At 40.9% G+C, this 16,576-nt stretch overlaps 1 protein-coding gene across 1 annotated transcript in view; it reads left to right on the top strand.

Annotated features, from left to right (window-relative positions):
* The window catches only part of epha4b (eph receptor A4b), a 99,329-nt gene that overhangs the window by 64,212 nt on the left and 18,541 nt on the right, over nt 1–16,576 (top strand). Inside the window, exons 11-13 of the mRNA XM_081598710.1 lie at nt 13,109–13,176; nt 13,837–13,962; nt 14,521–14,706. Of these exons, the coding sequence (XP_081454836.1) occupies nt 13,109–13,176; nt 13,837–13,962; nt 14,521–14,706 (380 nt within the window). The remainder of the gene's footprint in view (nt 1–13,108; nt 13,177–13,836; nt 13,963–14,520; nt 14,707–16,576) is intronic.

The following is a 16,576-nucleotide window of genomic DNA, read 5'->3' as shown; positions in this document are numbered from 1 at the left end:
CTCCCCCCCAAAAAAAGCACAAAAAACAAAAAACAACCTGTGAAACATTTTGCGTTATGAACACATGTGATGACACAAACACAGACTCACACTCATCTAATCAGATTTCACAGGCTGGGGAGGTGTTAACTAGGTTTTACGGAGAGGTCGATGCCGTACCATCAATTTCAGGCCTTCCTCCTCCTCTTCCTCCTCATCCTCCTCCCCTCTGTCTCTATCTTCCGTCCGATGAGAGGCTTGGACGCTCAGGAGGAAGACGCGGTGATGGCTGCTTTCTATTAAAGCACATCTGTCGAAATACGTGCGCTCACAGGTGGGAGTGTGCGCCTTGTTTGTGACCTGAGAATAAAGATCAAAGCCAAATCGCGAGAGAGCCGACGAGTGCCGTGCGCGTGTGCGTGCGCGCTTAGAGAAATTTGGTCAGGATGGACAGAAGCAAGAGAAAGGGAGAGACACAAGTGGAGAATAAACATATTAGAAAGGTGCTAGGATTGACGGATTGCAGCCGGGGGGGAGGGAGAGGTACATCTGAAGCATAATGGTGCCGCCGGAGAGCCACATTTCCAGATGATGTGAGAGATAGAGAGAAGGAGGTGGAGGCCTGGAGGAAATTGATGGAGGAAAGCGAAGAGCCAGGGGAAAGAAAGCGGAGGTGCAAGGAGCAGAAGATGAAAAGGCAGATTGCGAGTGTGTTTGAAACAGGGAGAGAAAAGGGTAAGGGGAGATGATGGGTGGGCGATTGCGCTGTTAGGTGCAATAGGACTGTCTTCCTTGAAGCTGGTAGGAATTGGGGGTGGAGGAGGGAAATATCTAAAACTAATCTCCTCTTGTGTTGTCTATTCCTCCCCGTTTTTCATCTCTCCCCTCTCATCCGTCATTCAAATTCTCTCCACCCTCTCTGGCATGTTTCCCCTTCTTCTCTCTTTCCGACTCTCCAGCTTTCATTTCCTGTTTTGTTCTTGGAATTTGCATTTGGATGAATCCATCGACAATCACATGTACTCGCTGTGACCGGCTCAATATGAACAATGATTGGGCTGAAATTGACATTGAGAGGCGGCCAGGTTTTAATTGATTTTTCTACCAGGCGTTTGAAGGACCCCCGTCTCTTCCAAAATGCCAGCTATTTAAATAATCATTAAACTGAATAAAAGTGCTGAGGGTTTTTCGTTGTTGTTGTTGTTGTTCTTTTGGAGCAACAATTCTGTATTTGAAGGATACAGTTTATTACAAGAAATTAGAAAAGCATTCAAATATAAATTCATTCCAATAAATTGCTTCAAAGAAGGGACAGAGATTACACTGGGAGTGATACATTTCAAATGTGTATTTCTCTGTTTTAATTATTAGAAAATCTAACTAATACAGATCAAAATTAAAGTTTGTATGGAAAAGCGAATGTCATAAATAAAGACAAATTTAAAAGGGGGGATTTTAGCAAAGAAATGTTACAGTATGGGAGCAATGGGAGCACACAACCATCTAGAAGACGACCTCTACAGCTATCCATCAATCACTATTGACAAGGAGGATAAGTTTTCCTAAAGGTGCGCTGTCCAAGCATTTTAACGGAAAGTTAAGTAGAAAAAACAAGTGGCGTAAACATTAAATAGTAAAATAGAACTTTTCGAATTGAATTGCAAAAATAAATACACCTTTCTGACACTGTCATTCCCTGTCCCATGTCCACCTTCAAACACTTTCACCATCAGCTGCAGCCTTCGCCTGCAGCGTACCGAACGACTCTGCCACATAAACAAGCTGATTTGCAGGCGATTCTGTTCTCTCCTGTTCTCATTTAATAAAGTGCTGTTATGCTATTGTTACAGCGGGAGGGAAAACATGAAAAAACACCCAAAGCTACTCAGACGCAGCACGCTGCTGACAAATCACGCCAGTTATTGCTGTGTGCATGCCATTATTGCTCAGCTCGGCGAGTCTGCGATTGCAAGCATGTGTGGCTTGCATGTGAAGTTTTGCTCTTTTGTCCTCCTGAGGTTGCCTTGGCAGGCTGGCAGGTGCAAACGATGGGGAGCGGCTAGGAAACTGGCACTGCCATGGATTTAGCAGATGGCCTTTCACTCAAGAAGCATTCTCCCCCTTTGGTCTTCACGTTCTCCCACTCCTTGTTGAACATCTTACAGCTTCTGCCTCTGAGCGTCTTTGGCCGTGTGTCTCGGCGTGTCTCAGGTTTGGGGCGTAGTTTTGTTTGAAATCTAATGATCCTGCGGCCGATCAGACGTCTCCTCTTCTGATTTGCTGCGGGCTTCAGTTGCACGCCAGATTCCTGTGTGTTTTTCTGTCTGCATCTTTTTAATGTGGGAGTTTTGGAGACAAGTCAGCATAAATTTGTTCCGTCTTTGACTGTAGCACGTTTTTTAAATGGTTTATCTACTTTGTTCCCTAAATTCTTTTAGCTTTTGATTGAGCTGCAGATTATTCGGCAGGGTCAAGAAATGAAAAGAAGTGCAAAAGAAAAATTTGCCCAAAATCTGATTCATGATATTAGTTTTTGTCAGACATGTTCATATTACAATTTTTAAAGCCACATGTTGTACCATTTTAAAAAGAATAACATCCTTGAACTTTTCCAAAGGTTTTTTTTTTTTTATAACAAACTGCAAAAGTATTTCACTGGGATTTCATGTGATACATCCAAACAGTGTAACACAAAATTGTGAAGTGGAACCAAAAGCACAGAGAATTTTTCTTGCAAATAAAAATTTAGACATTTAATTCAAGGGGACACATCCAGAAGTTGTAGGACCACTTCTCTAGCCATGTAGGGCTCTGGGTTTTAAGGTGGGGGAAACCCTGCTTTCAGCAGCCAAGAGAGTCTCACACAACCCAGCCACAATCCCAGTTGTAAAGCACTTTAGACACACACATCTGAATTTTCCTAATTCTTCACATTACCACAGTTACACAAGCAAACACTGTGGGACAGAGGAAGCAGGTCGGAGGGGGTTGGACGTGTCATGGTTCTCTTTTGCTCGTGCCCCAAGAGGTGTGGGGACGACCTGGGGGCCTCTGACGGCAGCATTGGAGTGGCTGGGGTCTGTTGTAGGGAGCTGCTTGTGTAAAGTAATCATTTCTACCATACACTCTGACCACACACACACGCACACACACGCACACGCACGCACACACACCCACACACACACACACACACACAAATTCACACGCACTGATGCATATAATTAAATGACTGAAGGTCAGACAAACACAGGTTACTGTTTCATCAATGTGGCCTGCCCTCTTTGAAGCAGGATGCAGTCTTGGTTTACTAAATTAGAATACCGTCTTCACACCTTTGTAGAACAAGTCTGCCCTGGGACACGTAGGCAACCATCTTCTCTAGATGGTATGCCTGAAATGCCAAAGAGAGGATGCATTAAAAAAAGAAAAAGCTTCAGTGGAGAGTCTAAACATGACATCTGACTTCTGAGCTTTTCCCCTGCTGTACTACATAAAATCGCAATAAAATACGTCAAAGTTGTGGTTGCAAAGCCACTGTATCTATTATATAAAAACTTACTGAGACGTTCCTTCATTGGAGAACATGAAAACGGCGGAGGGAAAAACATACAAAGCAAAGTAAGTCATCAAAAGGCTGATTATAATAATGTCAGACTTCTCAGTCTCTCTAACAAAGAGTGTTAACTGCTCTAGTTTCTTTACACATTAACAAGTCTTGTTCACGAGCTTGTATGTTTGCGCGTCTAAGCTCTTTTACCTCAGCAGCAGCTGCCACACAGCCCAGGGTTATTCTTAAAAACTTCATGACACAAACAAGGAAAGGCAGACTGAAAAGGGGGAAGCTTGCTAATGAAAACATGCCTTTGAGAAGAGAGAGAGAGAAAGAGAGAGAGAGAGATTCGTTAGGAGGTGAAGGTAAAAATTTACCAATACATTTTGTTCCCTTTAGGTGGTGTTGGTGTGTTTGCCTGATAATAGCACTAATAACGACTTGGCAGCTAAAAAGATCCCATGTTTACAAATTCAAAAACAAAACAGGCCAGTGTTTAGAGGTGTGTGTGTGTGTGTGTGTGTGTGTGTGTGTGTGTGTGTGTGTGTGTGTGTGTGTGTGTGTGTGTGTGTGTGCGTGTGTGTGCGTGTGCGTGGAGGTGTGTGTGCGCGTGTGCACATTTACTTAATGATGGCAAGGTGCATGTAATGTCATTAGCCAGATTTTGTGTGTGCTTGCTTGAACGATGGTGTTTTCAATTAATGCGGCTAAGCTGCAGGGTGTAGCTAAATACAGCTTTGTCTGCAGAATGCCTTGAAAGTAGCTAAGGAACGGCGCAATAATAGCAGGTGCAGAACTTTTTCTCCACACATGCTCTATGCAAATGAGCAGCTGCTGCAGAAAAATGGATCAAATGTCCGGCAAACGTCACAGGGGGAAAAAAAGTGAAAGTAATTTGTCTGCTTCTTGTAAACGCATTCAGAGAGACATGCAGACGGACGCGTTACTTGACCTAATCAAGATGCGTGGGTGTAGTAGCGTTAGAATCATTAGGTAAATTAGTTTCACACTGACTCCCATGTGCAGATCAAATATAAAGATACACTTCAATTAATGATGCAGATCACATGCTCCTCCTTGCTTCCGTCTGTCTCCTGCCATTTTGACCTTTCAACCAGGTTGTTAAAACTTCTACTACGCTACACCAATTACCGCAACGTAGCTCCTTTCCCTGGCCCCGGTCCTCTTCCTCCTGTCTTAGCTTTACCACTCTCTTTAATGAGCGGCTTCCAAATGAAATGTTTCCAAACAGAGTGTTAATGAAACATGGACAGATTTATTAGTCATAAGTCTCCAGCTAATCATTTCCCCTTCCTAATAATTAGGCTGAGCTGAGTAAATCTTTTTACACTGTGGTCAGAGAGTGCTGAACCGGAGCCAGGACGGAGATGGAGGAGGCCGGGAAAAGAAAGCTCACTCACTTCTGATCCGCTCACTTACATCACCCTGACTTTTTGTCACTTTTCCTTTTTGTTTTTTTTTCTTATTTGCAATGCTCCTCGGATTCCACGTTCGGCCTTTTCAGCCCCCGAGCAGCAAACGCTCTTTGTTTTTTTCAGGTGATGAAGGAGGCTTAATTTTGCCGTGGAATAATGAGTGAATTAAAGCCATTGATTTCATTCCTTGTAATTATTTTTGATTCAATGGCTTGATATTAAATGGAATAACCATTTTCATGAGTAATGATGAGAGCAGATACCCCCAGCAGGGCGCAGCGGCTTGTTTGTGTGCGAGAGCGCGAGGCGAGAGCGATGGAGAAAGTAGGGTAGATGTGTCAGTTCATTGTGTCGTACTGGAGGGGTGACTAATGATTAACTGATTTCATTTTTTTTCCCCCAGTTATTTTGATTAGCGGCAAGAAAATAACGTAAACAGACAGGAAATGAAAGAGGGGGGGCAGATTTTTAGAGGTGGGAAGAAGAGAGGGAAGGAAAGGACAGAAAGAGGACAACAGAGGAGTTCTGATTTTAATAATCACAGGATTTGCCAGCCAACACAAGTCAGAGCTGGGGCGTGTTATGTCTGTCAGGTTAGGCAGGAGACAAGTTGAGAGGGAAGCAAAATCAGCCTCAGAGCCCGAGGTCAGCTGATGTTTAAATGAAAAATACAAGCAAAAGAGAAAAACGGCCAACGTTGTCTCTTGTGCTTCTTTAGCCATGCAGACCGAAGGATGAAATATATTAAACTTTTTTTATTTTTTTTATCAAATTTAATGTTTTATTTTAAATAAGTTTCTGTTCTCTTTAGTTAAACTATTTAATACAAATACCATAGAGATCCTGCCGAAGGTATTCAGATGCATTATACTACTTCATATTACAACCACAAACCTCAGTGTGTTTTATTGGGGTTTTAAGGAACCAACATAAACTCTGTTCTCAATTAGATTTAGGTTTGGACTTGGACTAGGCCATTCTAGCACACAAATATGCTTTGACCTCAAGCAGTCTATTGTAGCTCTGGTAAAGCAGAGTCACTTTTTGTTGTGGGTTTTTTCCAAGCAACTTGCCACCATCAGTGTTTGAATGTATGTGTGAATGGGTGAAAAACTGCATGTAGTGTGAAGCACATTGGGGTCCTCTGGACTTAATAAAGTGCTATGTAAGTACAGACCATGTTGGGGTGGTGAGTCCTGGGCAATTTGCAGCGTTAGCTTTCCGCCACGCATGAAGGCAAAAGGTTAATTTTATGCTGATCTGATGAAACAATAACGTCCAATGACAGATTAGACGTGTTTCTACTGAAATTACATCATGCACAGATTGAAATGTTCACTAGCTGCCTTGTAAAGGTGACTGCTTGCACAAAGTTTTATTGAAGAGCATCAAAGTCAAGGGAGTTTAATACAGATATGCACCACACTTTTAACTTTTTATGTCTAAGCTGTCTATAATTTCCATTCACTTCACAATTATTGGCTACTTTGTGTCGATCCGTCATATAAAATCCCAGAAAAATATCCTGATTTTTGCAACAAAATTGTTTTACTTTTGTACGGCTCTGCCGCTGATTTAGCAGCACAATCTTTATCTTATGAGAAAATACCCCTCAAGCTCCACACTGTCTTAATTCTTCAGATATTTAAGAGCTGACAACATTGCTGGACGTTCATGGAGCCATCACTTGGCAGCAGAAACGGAAGTTCATTATCTACTCCGCGTTCACGAGGTTGACCTCACCGGGTCGAGACTTCTTCCCAGTGTCAGGTTAACTGAATAATCCCAATTGTGCTTTTGAGTAAATCTGGTGCTCGTCTTATGATGGACTGGCAAACTGCCCAGGATGCTTCCATGATTTCTGGGTAGTGCTCACTGGGACGAGATCCAGCAGCTTCCTGTTATCTTAAACTGGAGGAAGTGGGTAGGAACATGGACTGAGAGTTGCAGTTTTATGAGGTGGAGTTAATGAAGGTGTAATTTTAAATGCTTGTTCAGTGGCTTGTTTCATCCTCCGCAGTTTCTTGCAACAGTGACGGTAAAGGCACTGTACCTTCAATGCTTTAGAAATGTAATAGTGTCCTTCACTTTTTGTTCCTAAACACTGAAATATTTTTACTTGAATGTAGTAGAAAGTAGAGCAGGCTTGTAAAGAGAAAGGAAAAGGATATGTCTTTTTTTTTTGTAATTTTACAAAGTCAAATAAAAAAAATGTATGGTGTTCATTTGAATTCATCCTTTTTACTCTGATACCCCTAAATAAAATCTTGCCATCAGACGTCACCTGTTTATATGAAATCCCAAGAGGTTTGTTAGGTAATATTAAAGAGTATAAACGGCATAATGAAAACCAAGGATCATGGAAAAAGTTGAAACAACATGAAAAGCTTTAAACATAAAGCAACAGAGTTTTGTTTAACCCACTAACTGACAATTTGTAGTAGTGAATGTTTATTAAACATCAAAACGAGGAGACTTGCAAAAACACCAGGAGGGGAAACGAGCGCAGAGCAGTCACAGGGAAGAAATGAGACGGTAAGATCCAACAGAGAAAGACTGAGAGAGAGAGAGGGGCTTCATACAGGGAATCCTGTTTACTGGATGAGAAACAGATGACTGATTGGAACTGGTTGCAGTGGTGAGGAGTAAGAGCAGGGAGCAAACAGGCAGGCTGAGGGTCGTTCTCTGCTGATAAACTTTAATGGAAGCTGAGGAGGAAGTATACACTGAATGGAAAGGGCTTCACACTAATAAACTCAAAAATGCACAAAGAATACAAAACGTATGAATGAACAGCTAATGAGGAAGAGCTAAGCTGAAATAAATCAACAAGGAAATGTTCAAAGTACAGACAGACAAAAACCAAACATGGCTATAACAGTACAACTGCAAAGCAAACAAGACCTGGGGGACTCAAATTGGGTCTGGGAGTCATTTTTGTCCCCTGCACTGATCTCATAATAGTGGTTAATACAAATTAAGATTTTTTTTATTTTTAATGTCCTAGTCAAAGTCCAGACTAGATTCAAATCCAACCAGATGTGAAACATTGATAATGTATGTTCTTTTATTCTTTCCATCCAGTCTAACTGAGCCTAACAAAAATAGCAAAAGGAAAGCTGCAACAAAAGATTGTATCAGGAGGGCTCAGTATAAGTTCTCCCACTTTACAGTCAATCATTCAGTACCACAAGTTGGGGCATCACATGAACACATAATAAAATGTAGAGATGTTTGCGGTTATATTGAGACAAAATGCTAAACAGATTCAAGAACATAAATAGCCTTTTCAAAAAACATAGTAGATGCAGGAAAAGTGCTCTGTTTCTCAGAGAGGCGATTCTTTACCATACTTTTTCTTCCCTCTCATTTATTCTCTCTTTTCGCTTTCCCTTCCCAGGGCTGAGTTATGTACTGATTATGTTGTACTTGCCCTCTGTCCTTGTTAATACTCGATTTACACGGCTCGTATTTGACTTCTACATCTTTTTTTGTCTCACCCGTCCCTATTATTAAGATTTAACATCCCTGGTTTGTTTCTCTTCCTATTGTGCTATATTCCCTCTCGCGCTCCCCCCACCCCCCTCTCTTCCTTTAAACTTGCAGCTCTTGTTGTCGCAGCACAAACACAGCCTCGCCTCACTTTCTGCCTGCATCTCTTATGATACCCTTGGAGTTTCTGTTCCTATATCTGCCTCTCCACCTCTCCTTGCTCCTCCCTCCATCTGATTGCTTGTTAGTTGGTATGCAGCCTCGAACCCCCATTGCGCGTTCCTTGCCTGTCATCACTCTCTTTCTCCGTCTCCCTCTCTCTCCTCATCCCTTTTCCCAGCCACTCATGTCCACTCTTTATAACAAATAGGAGGGAAAAACAGTCGCACAGCTGCAAAAGGGCAGCAGATACAGCCTCTTTAAAGAGGATAAACAAATTGCAGTAGACATAAAAGGAGAATAGACTTGTTTTTGGAAGAGGGGATACTTTGCTTAAAGGGGGAAACTTAAGAGAGATAAAGAGCAGTGAGACAGGATGGAAAAGAAAAGGAAAATGGAGGAGGGGCAACAGTAACGATAATATATGGATGGGGGCTTGCTAGTGGAATGACAAATGGGTCTCAAGTGACAGAGTATTATATTAAAAAGTAAATTGATATGCAAATGTGGAGTGTGTGGCTTTTGGAGGACAGGGGCAGCCTGTTGTCCTCGCTGAAGTAGAACAGAGGCAGAGAGGAAGGTGAGAGCTGGGGTTCTGATAGCGATACATCGGTCCATTAATGTGTGTGTTTTTGTCTCATCGGTGCAAGAGTGTGTGCTTTACATCAGGGTCGGATGTATACCATGTGTGGTTGGGGGGAGGAGGAGTGCTACTTTTTGTGAAGCTGGGTGATGACTAAGTTTGGCGATAATTTCTCCCCCCATCGATGGTGGTGTTCATACCACGCAGCAGGAGAAAGCTGGGTAGAAATGGAGGAAATTCAAGACTGTATGTATGCCGACACTGAAATAACTCTTCTGAATGGTGGTTTGGAAGCAGTTGTGGATAACTTCACCGATTAATACCCACAATTATTACAACAAATGGTTAATGTTTATTAAGATTTCTATTAAGAAAAAGTTCAAATTCTCAAGACAAAATGAATCTTCGACGTGTAACGCTTAGTGACCAGTTATGTGGTAAAAAGCTCGAACGGTAAGCGTAGCTAAATATTTAGCAACTCAAAGGGTAATGTTAGCGGCAGTGAAAAAAACTAATTACCTCGTGTGACACACAATCAGTACAACACTTTAACATGATTGTACCAACTTACTTTTATATTTAATTCTGTGGAAGAGGTTCAGTGAAGTTTGATCATGTTGTTATAGCATAAAGTTCAAAGTGGTAGTCGATGACGTTTGAGTCCTTCTCTGACCTAACTAACTGCTTGTTCTGTTTTCTACATTTCACAAACATATAATGAACCTACTTCTGACAAAACAGGTCTGTGCAATTGAAATAAAAAATTTTGACTTCAGGCACATTTCAATAGCTGGGTAAAATCTGCTTTAATAACCCATCATGAGGCCCTATGTCTACTGTAAGACGACACTGAGTTAAAGACTCGTATGTCAAAGCCAAAAACGTCAATGCAAGTTAACAAAGTTATTTTTAGCTAGCTTAAGATACTAAATAAGCTAAATACAATTAATGAGGCTAATAATTAAAGTCATTGAACTGATTTTTAGTAAGTCGTGTAACTTAAATGTAAATTGGAACTGGCTTAAAAGAGTAGAACACAGTTTTAATTTGGATGTTCTGAAACTTGCTGAAACCTTGTGTGCGAGTAAGGAATAGAAATAGGAAAATAAGTACGTATATTGGCGGAAAATGCTCGCCGCATCGTCCTCCTGAGTCCAATTCTGGTGCGTTTAACAGATGAACCAAAGGTCAGCTGCATTCAGTTAAAAGTATTAAATAGCTGTTTGGAACATATAAACCCAGACGCAGCTGTCGAGGGAAACAAAAAAGCATGTCCGTGTCAGATTTTGCGCCATGTTTAAGACTGCTGCGTTAATGAGTCATGACACTTCTAACTGGAGAGGAGGAATGAGCTGCTCTCTAATTACTATGGAAATGTGTTCATTTCCCATCAGACACACATATACATATGCAGCCATGCACTCAGTGAGTCACACACACACACATTAACACACCCGGCAGTGGCGGAGGGTAGAGGTGGGGGGTTGTTTCCGACAGGTTTTGCAGAACATGTGCACGCATATGAGTGTATGTGGGTGTGTGGGTGTGCGTGTGTGTGCGAGTGCGTGTGTTTTTGTGTATGACTTTGCCTCCCTTGGGTTTCTCACAGTCGGAGCAGAGGTGTCACCCATGTCCCCATTCCCCATATGTTTTAACACACATGGCCCAGAGCACTGAGTATATGAGAGTGGAAGTCAAGGGGGTAATGATAGTCCCTTAGTGTTCGGCTAGCTTGATCTCAGCTGATAACCAGGTGGGACCAAATGAGCCCTTCTTAAGAACATTATCCCCCCCTCCCCCTGCCTCTTTATCCTCAGACACCAACCAGCAGTCTCCACCATTATGCACATGTGCCTGCGTGCGTGCGTGTGTGCGTGTGTGTATTCCCAATGCAGCTTATTGATGTTAGGGCTACAGCAGGCCTTCAGCTGTGTAAAGTCAACAGAAGAACTAAACACCAAATGAGTGAGTGCCGCTGAGCGTAGTAAGACCACGGATTTTCCCTGTTTCTGCTCCGCCATCTCATTCTCAGTCAGAGCAGGCTCCTCCGTCCCCTCTGTTTTTCTTCTGTCCATCTTCATCTCATTTCTCCGCTCCTTTTCCTTATCAAATCTTTGCTCTCTGTCTCGTTCAGTCTCGGTTTTCGCTTCTGTCCTTCTCTCTGCTGATTTCTTAAATCACATACTGTGTGTACCATAGATTCCCAGTTACCCCTGGTCCTGAACCCAATTCAATTTATCTTCTCGAAGGACGGGTTTACTGACTAGATGCTTTGCTCCCGGTACCAGGAGACCTGCAACCTTAAACCAGCTGTCTGCTGATACGTAAAACAAAATGACCTTTTAGAAATAAAGAATAAACCACCAAGTAAGCACTAGTGGCAAACAAGCGTCTTTTACTTCTACTTACTTTATTTAAATAGTGACAATTCACAAAACACGTCATCTCAAAAGAAGTCAATTCAATCCAGTCATGCAGACAGATTCAAAGTCCTGTAAATACTTTTCAAATGGATTCTACTTATCAAACAATACATTTAAGTTTAGCTTATCATTCACATTGGCTAAGTTTTCTATCCAAGGAAAACCAACAGATTGCATTGAGTCACCAACTTGCAGCATTAACTCCTCCTGGATCATATAGCGATAGTAGACAGTTGTTTGTGTTGTGTCGTTGACTTGAGTGCAACTTGAGTCCAAACTTGAGTCATTATCCTTCTTGTCTCGTTGCTCTTTTGTCATATTGTTAGTTTAAACTGTTTTCTGTTCCCTAAATAAAAAGGACGAGACAAGCAGCAGTAAGCTAGTGCATGTTTTACAATCATGCTTTCTTCAGAATTTAAAGCAGATCCCTAAATCTTAGAGATTTCTTGTTGTTATTTTACTAGCTGATTATGCGTCTTAGCAGTGTTTGACACAGAAGCTGCTAAAAAGCAGAGATAAAGAAAACAGACATACAAACACACATCCTGGCAATGGATCCCCACTGCGAGCTCTGCAGAACAGAATAAGTTAAACACATCCTCACAGCTGCACTGCAGGATTTAGTTGATCAATTTGTCAGTATTTCCGTATTGATCTTTTGATTGACCCATGCCCAAAGGCATTCACGACTGTGCTGTAGCAGGTGAGCAGCACACACTAGTGGGTCTGTATTTGATGATCGTGGTTAGACTACTAAAACAAAAGATGTTTTTTTTAATACACAAATTTGTGGCACAAACATTCCTTCTTTTTAACATCACAAGTGCATCACGAGGTCAGGGAAAGGTAAAACGAGTGATTCAAGGAATTTTTGTTCTTTTAAATAAACGGTCATAAAAAGTCCCGTTTTTCATTTTAAACCAAAACAGCTAAACACAAATAGTTTGAAGCCTTTTCTGCACTAATTCACACTGAAAGCGTCACATAGGAAGAGAAAACCAGCAAAAAAATGTAATCCAGAATACATGTCTGTCAGTCAGCTCGGACTTTAACCATTACTTTACCATCCTTTGCAAAAATGGTTTGTCTAGCTTCTAACTCATTACAGAGTATTCTTTGATTTAGCTGCAACATGACCTGAAATGAAACCCAACTCAAATTGGTGTCAATCATAAATTACCTTCCTGTCTTGAAGTCTTATTTCAGTTTTAAAAACTGAATAGAACAAAGACGTATGTATGTACAACATGAAAATACTGTTGTAGAATAAATATTTGTACATTCAGGAAGCATGATTCGTTAGTCTTTTTTGATCTATACTTTGGGTAAGAGCTACATCATGCAATGCTACCACATATAAAACATGATGTAGTATTGCATCATCTGCAAACATGTAAGTGGATTTTCAGTCTTGTCAAACTGCTTTTGGCTGGAGAACTGCCTTTACCTTCAAGGTTGAAAACGCAACCATGCATTTCTGTTTCAGACACTGTGGATACATAAAGGCCAAGCAGGACCCCGACGAAGAAAAGATGCAATTCCAACATGGCCGAGGTAAAGACACGAATGCGTTCGCGCTCTCATGAATAAATGAAGGAATGGTTTCTTGGTGACATTCATCTTAAAACCAGACTTTACACCCACTTGAGATGAATCAGTTCCGTGCTGCATGTGGAGCTGGAAGCATCTGACTGAGGGAGGAAAAGCTTGATGTGACAACGCTGTGCAGCACAACTTGACTCTGTTTGTTTGTGTACAAGAGCACTACTTTTTTTTTTTTTTTTTTTTTGCTCGTCTTGTAGCTGATCATAATTGAGTTACAGAACGAGCCCCCGGATCTCTGAGTGCGCAGACTCCGCAGCTCAATCAAAGTCATTGTTTTTCACAGAATCTTATATAAATGTCTTCTGGCAGAGTGCTGCTCCATATGGGCTCCTATTAAAATTATGACTCATTTCAGCACCATTGCTGATGAATTGTCTAATTGTGTTATTATGTGTTACATCATATGGAGAGCGTCCACAATAAAGCTCCAGTTTCAACAAAGTGGGACGACCTTGTTTGAAAAACAAAGGATTTGCGATTTGCAGCAGCAAAAAGCTTTTTTCCTGCGTGTGTAACATCGATCAGAAGTTTTATAAACTATACTTCGAATGATTTTTATCTGGGAAGTAAGTAATGTCTATGTTTTTCTCTCGTTTTCCTCCTATGCAGTGAAGCTTCCAGGCAGCAGAACGTACATCCATCCTCACACCTACGAAGACCCAAACCAAGCTGTCCGAGACTTTGCCAAAGAGATAGATGCTTCCAACATTCGCATAGAAAGAGTCATTGGAGCTGGTGAGTTGGCGCCGAAGCATTGAAGAATTTCTCAGAAATCTGTTCAACATTACCATCAATATGTGCATGCTTTTTTACTTTGTGAGCACATGCAGTCCCTTTCAGAGCTGTTCACTGCCCAGACCTAAATTCAACTGAGAATCTGCTCCCGGATATGAGAGTTACTGCACACAGACGCTTTCTATCTAAACTGAGTGGATTTGAGCTGCTTTACAAAGAAAAATGATCAAAAATTTTACTCTTTACATGCGCAAAACAAGTTGGGGCATACCCTAATAAATGTTGATACCAATTTATTTAGCAGTTTAATAACCATTGTGTCTTATAAAGTATTTTTAAAACCGTTGCCTATTTTATCTCTACAATTAGGCCTTACTATGTGTAGTTTTTAATTTATTTATTTGCCTGAAATGTCAATAAACAAATGTTTGTGGTTGTTATCGGACAACCATAAACTAAAATGTCCTTTCATAAGCAAACATTTAAGGACTTTGTGTATATGTTTAATATTAAACGATTCATTTTGAGATTTGATCTTCCTTTTGTGTGTTTGTGTAGGAGAGTTTGGGGAGGTGTGCAGCGGCCGCCTGCGTGTTCAGGGGAAGAGGGAGATCTACGTGGCCATCAAGAGCCTGAAGGCCGGATACTCTGACAAACAGAGGAGGGACTTCCTGTCCGAGGCGTCCATCATGGGACAGTTTGACCATCCGAACATCATCAGACTGGAGGGTGTCGTCACAAAATGTGAGTGGACACGTAAAAAAAAAAAAAAAAAAAAAGAAAAATCCCTGTTTCTTCATTATGCTTTTTTTTTTGTAACCAGATTTTGGTCGAATCATGCAAAGCGCTCAATTAATTCCTCTCCGTATGAGTGGGTGTGGGTGTCTGTCTATCTGTCACATACCTGTTTGAAACACAGCAGATGTGGCATTGACGTGAATAAGAGCTGACCCTGGATCAGATAAAAGCCCCATTACCATGGCAACACAGCGGTGACGCATGGCACGGCAGCGTGCACGTGATGCAACTGTCCACCACTCAAATGGCCACTTGTTTACTTCACATGATTGTGTTTGAGCAATTAGAGTGAGCGTGTGTGTTGCTGATGCAGGTGAGACAGACGCAGGCCTGGTTCAACAAGATAGCCTGATTTGTTATCGCTGCTCTCTCCAGCCATCCTGCTTTCATGCCGCTATCTCGGACTCCTGCCTTCTCTCCCCAGTCAGTGTCCATCTAATCGTCTCATTCGGTCTCTCATTTTCTCTTTCTGTGTCTCTTTCCATCTATTTTTTTTTCCCATTCTCACTTTGTCGTTCTGTTTCTTCTGCATTTTCAAATCTAGACATGCTAAGTTGGCAACATATGAAATGCACTTGTCCTGTTTTGCATAATACTCGATATTGGTTCTACAACTCGCCCAGTTACAAGAAAACGCTAAAAATATGGTTTTACAAATCGGTATTCCTGCCAACTGAAATCAGAAACAGCAGAAATACAAGTTTTGTTTGATTCTTAGCAAGAAAAAAGCAGCAAATAATGATAGATCTGAAATTATAGCCGTCATTTTGTGGCTCCCATTACACCCACCCCACATGATAGCCTTTGCAAAAAGCAAGCATGGGAGTTAAAATGAGAAACGTATTGGGTAGTAAATCTAAAAAGACAGCACCACTCTGTGTTCAGGGCTGGAATGTAACAAAGAACATTTCCTGAAGTACAACTTTAAAGGACTAAAGTTTAAAAAATCACACTATATAATTTTATTTTTCTTCCCCACTTCAAACCACAGAGTCATTCTTTCCATTCTCTACGAAGCCTTTGAACACACAGCTTCAATTTCTACTTATTTTTACGACAAATGCTTTTGGAGAGCTTTTTAAAACTGTAAAAATGTCAAAGAAAGTTTCCACATTTTGACTGACATCACTAGCTTGTGCTAATTTTAGTTCCAGTGATGAAACATGCAGCACCCTCCACACTTTCCTGCACCTGTAACCACCGGCAATGGCCTATAATGTAAAACCAGGCAATATTTTGCTAAGATTTTTCCATCATTGGTAAATAATACTTTAACAATGAAGAAAAACATATTATATTTAAATATTACACAAATGTAATAGTAATTTATTACATTTGTGTAATATTTAAAAGTAAAACATTAAAATAACTTCCAAAACAAATTCCATTTTGCTAATAAAAAAATGGTGTATTTAATCACGTAAAGTCATATAAGATTGCTAAAGGAATGCTGAATGTGAATAACATTTAACTTTAAAAAAAACTTTATTTTGCAAGAAGGATTGTTTTGTAACTACAGTACAACAAGTGCACTATGAAAAAGCTGCCAACAAATGAACCTATCTGCCTCCAGTGATTAAACAAGATGTTAAGGGGTGTTCTACATCTTTACTTTATTATGATGCAATTCTCCCTTAAAACATCCCAAAACTACGCAGAAAGAATTGTGTGAGCACATTCGGTCTCTTTAGATTAACGATCTAAAGTACTGTACATTCCCTGTATCCCTGTGCTCTTCCTGTTACTCGGTGTGCGCCGCGCCATCATTCTTCTGTTCTGACATCTTGTTATGCAGATGTTTGCGAGAGGATCTAGA

Source organism: Poecilia reticulata, chromosome 17 (assembly GCF_904066995.2).
Source record: "Poecilia reticulata chromosome 17, P_reticulata-male-v2, whole genome shotgun sequence".
NCBI lineage: Eukaryota > Metazoa > Chordata > Actinopteri > Cyprinodontiformes > Poeciliidae > Poecilia > Poecilia reticulata.
The sequence above is the reverse complement of the archived record's forward strand: the minus strand, read 5'-3'. Positions and strand labels throughout refer to the sequence as shown.